At 40.7% G+C, this 6,000-nt stretch overlaps 1 protein-coding gene and 1 long non-coding RNA gene across 2 annotated transcripts in view; one reads left to right on the forward strand and one right to left on the reverse strand.

Annotated features, from left to right (window-relative positions):
- Positions 1 to 304, reverse strand: part of pard6a (par-6 family cell polarity regulator alpha) — a 31,205-nt gene extending 30,901 nt beyond the window's left edge. Inside the window, exon 1 of the mRNA XM_035798630.2 lies at positions 59 to 304. Within this exon, the coding sequence (XP_035654523.1) occupies positions 59 to 154 (96 nt within the window). The 5' untranslated portion in view covers positions 155 to 304. The remainder of the gene's footprint in view (positions 1 to 58) is intronic.
- An 18-nt stretch (positions 305 to 322) lies between these two features.
- On the forward strand, positions 323 to 4,256 carry LOC118401267 (uncharacterized). Its single transcript, XR_004829217.1, has 2 exons — positions 323 to 445; positions 1,580 to 4,256. It is a non-coding gene; the product is annotated as an uncharacterized LOC118401267 (long non-coding RNA).
- The last annotated feature ends 1,744 nt before the right edge of the window (positions 4,257 to 6,000 follow it).

Below are 6,000 nucleotides of genomic sequence, written 5' to 3' on the forward strand. Positions count from 1 at the left end.
CCGGTTCGTTCCACGGTAACCGCATTATGAATGTGAAATGAATTAGCCAGCCACTTACTTTGCTTTTGACCTCGACCACATTGTTCGTGTTTTTCAATGGGGTCCTCTGATGCCTTGACATGTTTGCGCGTTGAACCCCGGTGGATTGGACCATCCACAGGCTTTCCTCGAAGCAGGTTTGAGTAGATAGTCAGTCACTTCGTTGTAAACGAATTTGCCCGCAGTAACATGGGGCTAGATAGACGCACAGGTACAGTCCTGGTGCTGTAATAGGAATCAGATCTGTATCTGTTCTCCTCACTATGGGCAGAGCTACACCACTGCCTCAATAACAATGACGTCAGCTAGACACGCCGCTTGAAGGCGGGGATCGGGTCGTGCGTGGTGTCAGCTGAAATGTTTCAGTTGGTGTTGGTTGCCCTGGAGACCAGGAAGCATAGAGCAGGTGAGACAAGGCCAAAGATGGAGGATAAATGAAGATAGTTAGCGAAGCGACAGGATTTACTCGGCCCAAAATCTGTCAATGAGATAAGCACTTTTTTGTATGGTCTATGAGAGAGTGAAGTTACGTGAAGCTTATTTGATCGAATAGAAGTTTCTTTATGTTTTTTTTAGGCTGTACAAATGTACGTATAAAAGTTGATGCACGTGGTATTCGGGCAACTTTAAGAAAAACAACATATAATGCTTTCAAGTAGGATTTGTGGTATTTTACCTGTTGAAAAAATTGCAATGTTTATATGACCCTACAAACAGGCCCATTTTACCACATTCTTGCCCGCATACACATTTTATGTGCATGCATGCCGAGGAAAAGTGTTGGTAGTGGTGTGCAGATGTGGCCGGGCATTTATTTTAATCAATCAATTGAGAATATACCCCATCAATAAGTAAGCCATTATTCATTTGAGGCAGGTAATACAATTGTTCAAAATAATAAAGATATTTGATTTTTTATTTTACCTTTATTTAACCAGGCAAGTCAGTTAAGAACAAATTATTATTTTCAATTACGGCCTAGGAACAGTGGGTAAACTGCCTGTTCAGGGGAAGAACGACAGATTTGTACCTTGTCAGCTCAGAATAGCATACTTTTGGTTGAATTAGGCATATGTTATGGGCTGTGCAGCCATGACTGCACCATCCAAATGAAATCAATAGTTTGTTATTTTGTTCATTAACAAGACACATCTACCCGATCACAGTCAAAACACGTATTTTGTCAAATAATATATATTTTTTAATTATATTTTGAAACAGAGCCCAGTCTCATGCTTTTCTTTATGCAGGTTTCATCTCTTTTGTGCCCTCAATCCACTTTGTTAAGGAGCATGAATAGGGTCTTACCTTCATCATGACCTTGTGTAATCAGTATCAGTCTGGGTATCTCTGACGAAGGAACTTTGTTTTGGTATGGCATGGACCCTAATAAGTTAAGTGCCTCAAAAGCTTTCCAGATTAGGATACTAAGGATTAGATTGTTCATTTTGTGTTGTTAAATTCACCAACGAGATGTTTGTGATCTCAACCTTCTCTGTTTCACCCCTGTATTTTGTACCATATTTCTCTTTATTCACAGTTCAACCTGTTCAGACTGGGACAATGACAACATCCTGACTAACAGCTAAAACCTAACAAGATCTCTAGAAGCAAATGTATTTAGTCTGGAGGTCCCTCCCGGGGCCCCACAGTGTCTCAGATGATGAAGAGAGCTGGAATGCAGGAATGTGGAGAGATAATCCTGCAACCCCAGTGGATACTGCTCAACGCCTGCCAGTGCTTTGATCTTCACACCGCTGCCAAGGGGGACAAGCAATTTCCTGAGCTCTTCTCAGAGGAAGGTTCCTGTAAATGCATGTTCCATGTCAGCACGCAGGTATCCAAGGAGCCTACCCACATGAACACAAATCTATTTAATTTGGTTAATGCTGCTGATAAACAGATTCTGCTCATAAAACTCCATCACCCGGGAGGAAAGGGTGCATGTCAAAGAAACCCTCTACGTTTGCAGTTTCACCTCTGTAGCCGCACCCTTGAGAGGCAAAGGACAACTTCCATCAGAATTTCCACTAGTTGTTGCCTAAGAATGTAAGCTACTGTATGTGAGTCAGCCATGTCAGGTTTCTGAGCAGTAATGTTGATAAGATATATAATGCTCCCACCCCTGACTCCCTGTCCTTCTGGCGACTGCCATGGAAAAACATTCTCATCTAACAGGAATGTAATTCACTCTATAGTGACGGAAAATACTACTAAGAACAGGTTTTCTCTGTGAAATATTAAATTAACTGGTATCCTGAAATGCAACATTCTTCTAAAACAAAGTGATGAATTTGTCTGACGTCTCTAATTTGGGGAAACTACAGTAAACTACTGGGCAAATGTTAGAGTTTCGAGTAGCATATACCCCCCCCCCCCTTAAAAGATTTAGATGCACTATTGTAAAGTGGCTGTTCCACTGGATGTCATAAGGTGAATGCACCAATTTGTAAGTCGCTCTGGATAAGAGCGTCTGCTAAATGACTTAAATGTAAATGTAATGTAATGCATATGTCAGAAGCACAAGCACGGAAATCTAAAGCCCTGTGATAGCTGATAGATAGAGGGGTGGGGGGGACAGGTACAGGTGACGACGCTCAAGTGATGTTTCCTCTTTGAGATGCCTCTATTCATATCCTGCTGCCAAATAGACAAAGGGGGGCGGTTTTCAGTCTTATGTTTGTTATTCCTGTTGCAATATTCAATAGCTGCCACCGTCCCCCTGTTGTGGTACTTACTACCTTTCCACGGCCACCTCTCTGGTTATGCATCTTTTCACATCCTCTTCGAAGATAACATTCATAAATGAGATGAATCTACTTAATTGCCAACAGTTGTCTCCTCCACACCTTTTCTCTGATAAGATTTTATATGGACAAAAATATGCTGTACCTTTACTGTAACTTATCTGAGCAATAATACATATTCAAACTTGTATCAATAGTACTGAAGACTTGCCTGGGTTAAAGAATTTAAGAGAGACACCCATCTGCAAGCAGCAGATGTTTAAATGATTCATGAGATAGAACTGGCGGCCTTTTTTTCATTGAATGAAAGGGTCTATTAGTACTGTAAATATACATAGGCAAGCCATCCCCCAGTAAACACAACACAGTGTACCCAAGGTGGATGATGCAGGTGGAACCTGTGCAGTGTTCTAAATTCTGAAGAAAGAATGCTGTAGAAGATTCCTGGGGCGGTTGAGTAATGTTGTCAGACCAGCCTGTCTGCTCTGAGCCATGCATACCCTCAGTTCTATGACTCCCACACCTCAGCAGGTTACCAGGCCCGATCCACTGGCTCAGAGCAGCCTGGCTACCTACCCAGCATTCCTCTGGCTTTAGTCAAAGGATTCCAGCATGGTGCAGGGAAAGTTGCTGTAGAGGTCCCACACGTCTTACTGGAGGATTCAAACATTTCTGAGTCAAGCATCAAAACAAAAAGAGACTTAACTCTGAGGAATGTTTCACGGTGATGGGGGACTCTAATATACTTTGAAGGAGACACTAGTGCAGAGACAGTCGTGAGAGAGAACCACTCAATGTTGGCCTACAATCAGCCATGTGCATTCATAGCCCTAAGGAGAAATACAAGCTTGTGCACATTCTTTCTTGAAATGTGTTTTTGTCTGGTTGAAATGCCAAGCATGACACATCATATATAAGCTTATTTAGCTGTTTGTGTCCCTTGAAGATAAAAAGTACTTAGCTTATTTGAATGCTTGTTTTGTCTATTTACTCATCCATAAATCCATAACATTTCAGTGTGATTAATCATGACTGTGTGAGGATTTAAGATTGACATAACTTAAATAAATTAGACTGGTGAAAACAAGTATTATTCTTGAGATTTGAGTACTGTAACTGGAATGTGAAAGGTCACCATGATCACCTGACTGAAACGCATGCTCTTTATTCTCCAGTTGAGAGGAGATACTGTCTGTGTGTGTTCGCGCACGCATAGTGTATTCGTTTTTACAATGGCCTTGTTGTGTTTCAATGAAGTCATGAAAGTTCCTTATCTGATATCAGCACATAACATACCTTTCTGAGACGGCGGGATTGTGAAAGGAAAAAGCATCCATTTATGTCTTGTAGATATCATTGGTCTGTCTTCTCACCAATTCTATTCATCAGTTGTCATGCTTCCCTTAGTTCTGCTATTTGTAACGTCCCAAAGCCATTGGTCAAAATAAATGCCAATTCCAGAACCATTTATACATGTCTCTATGTTTATTTTATTACCAGGTGATTGAAGATCAAAATAGTCCATCACATTTCCTATCCACCACATATCCAATGTGTTTTGGGGAATTTGTTGCAAGTGGTCTCACAGCATACCATTGCTCTGAACAATTGGTCACTCATGCCACCTTGTGGACATAAGGCATTATCTCCCTTTGGCGAATATTTTTTTATTATTTCACAACTAGGGTCTTCTGAGTGGTCCACTGCTTAAATTGTCCATCTATTTAGTCTTCTACTGTTCTTGCCATGAAAAATGTACTGCCCAATTCAGCTACAGATGGCAATACAAAAGCATTAGGTAAATGCTAGTCTATATGTTTGCTGAATAGTTAGTAGGCAGGCCAGCCATTGTTGGGGAAAAGGGTTGGTTCTAAGGTGCAGCCCAGGAAGAGTAAACATTAACATAGGTAAAGATGCATGAACTAAAGAGAGCATGAACTATGAATACTGTACTCCTTCACACATACATTATCCATATGTGATCTCTCGGTCCCATCTCCCAAGTCAGTGAGTCAACACGAAGGAGTGTTGGATGACAGTTCATTTATTGCCAAACTGCAATGATGGGACACAGTATAGATGAATGTTCAGTCTTTAAAGGGTTATTAACAGCACTCCCATAACAATTATCCTTATAGTTGCTGTTTAATATACTAACAAAAAGGACATCTAAATGCCTATAAAAGTTATAGTGATTGTAATAGTGGATTAAACTATTTCTAGTAATTCCTAGTTTACTATAATAAAAACATATACATTATTTTCAAATGTTCTCATGTGTACAACAGAATAAACTACAATCACCCATTTTAGTATACAAAATATATCAAATGAACCTGAAAAGTGACTTAAAGTGACTCTTGTGATGAAGAAATAGAATGCACCACACAGTACTTTCTGGGCTAACAACCAGGCTAACAGGCACAGCTAACAAGCTAGCTGGTGCTCATGAACTTATAAAAACATTTATACTATGTACAATCGTCAACAAAATATTACCTGCAATAATGGGACACAGTATATTGATGAATGTTCAGTCATCAAAAGGATATTAACAGCACTCCTAAAGAAGATGCATTTGAGTTACAACGGGGCAAACTTACCTAGCATAAAACCCACATGGGAGAGATTAGATTGTTATGACCTAATGACAACTTTATGACAGTTTCTATCCCTGAGCCATTCAACTTTCAAGTCACCCACAACACATCTCTATAGACCTGCTGTGGATTACCCAGAATTTGTTTTTTCTTCAATTAGGTTTAATGGCGGTTGGCATCCAATATATTGCATTACCGCCACCAACTGGACTGGTGTATAAATCCATTATACTTTGTGACATTAAAAACCCACCACCCTATTCCACTAAATTAACCAACGGCCTAGGAGGACGGGTCAGCACACCCTGTAACTCTTCTGGTACAGTCAAGTCTGGTACAACCAAGTACTTCTCTGCAGCTGCCACCACAACATCTGTTTTCTGTGATTTACTTCCCATTCCTGCGGTATAATTGATATCCATTGCTGTGAACGCTAAGAAGCTCATTGGACTATCTCTCTGTGCTGGCACAGATCTACTACTCACAGGAATCCTGTCAGGATCCCTCACCCCTGACCCATCCTCCTCTACTTTCTTCACTGCTTCAGCATAAGACACCCTTTGCACTACTCTGACCCTGGCCACCTCAACCTGCCTCTCTCGCACCGGACACTT

Source organism: Oncorhynchus keta, chromosome 22, assembly GCF_023373465.1.
Source record: "Oncorhynchus keta strain PuntledgeMale-10-30-2019 chromosome 22, Oket_V2, whole genome shotgun sequence".
NCBI lineage: Eukaryota > Metazoa > Chordata > Actinopteri > Salmoniformes > Salmonidae > Oncorhynchus > Oncorhynchus keta.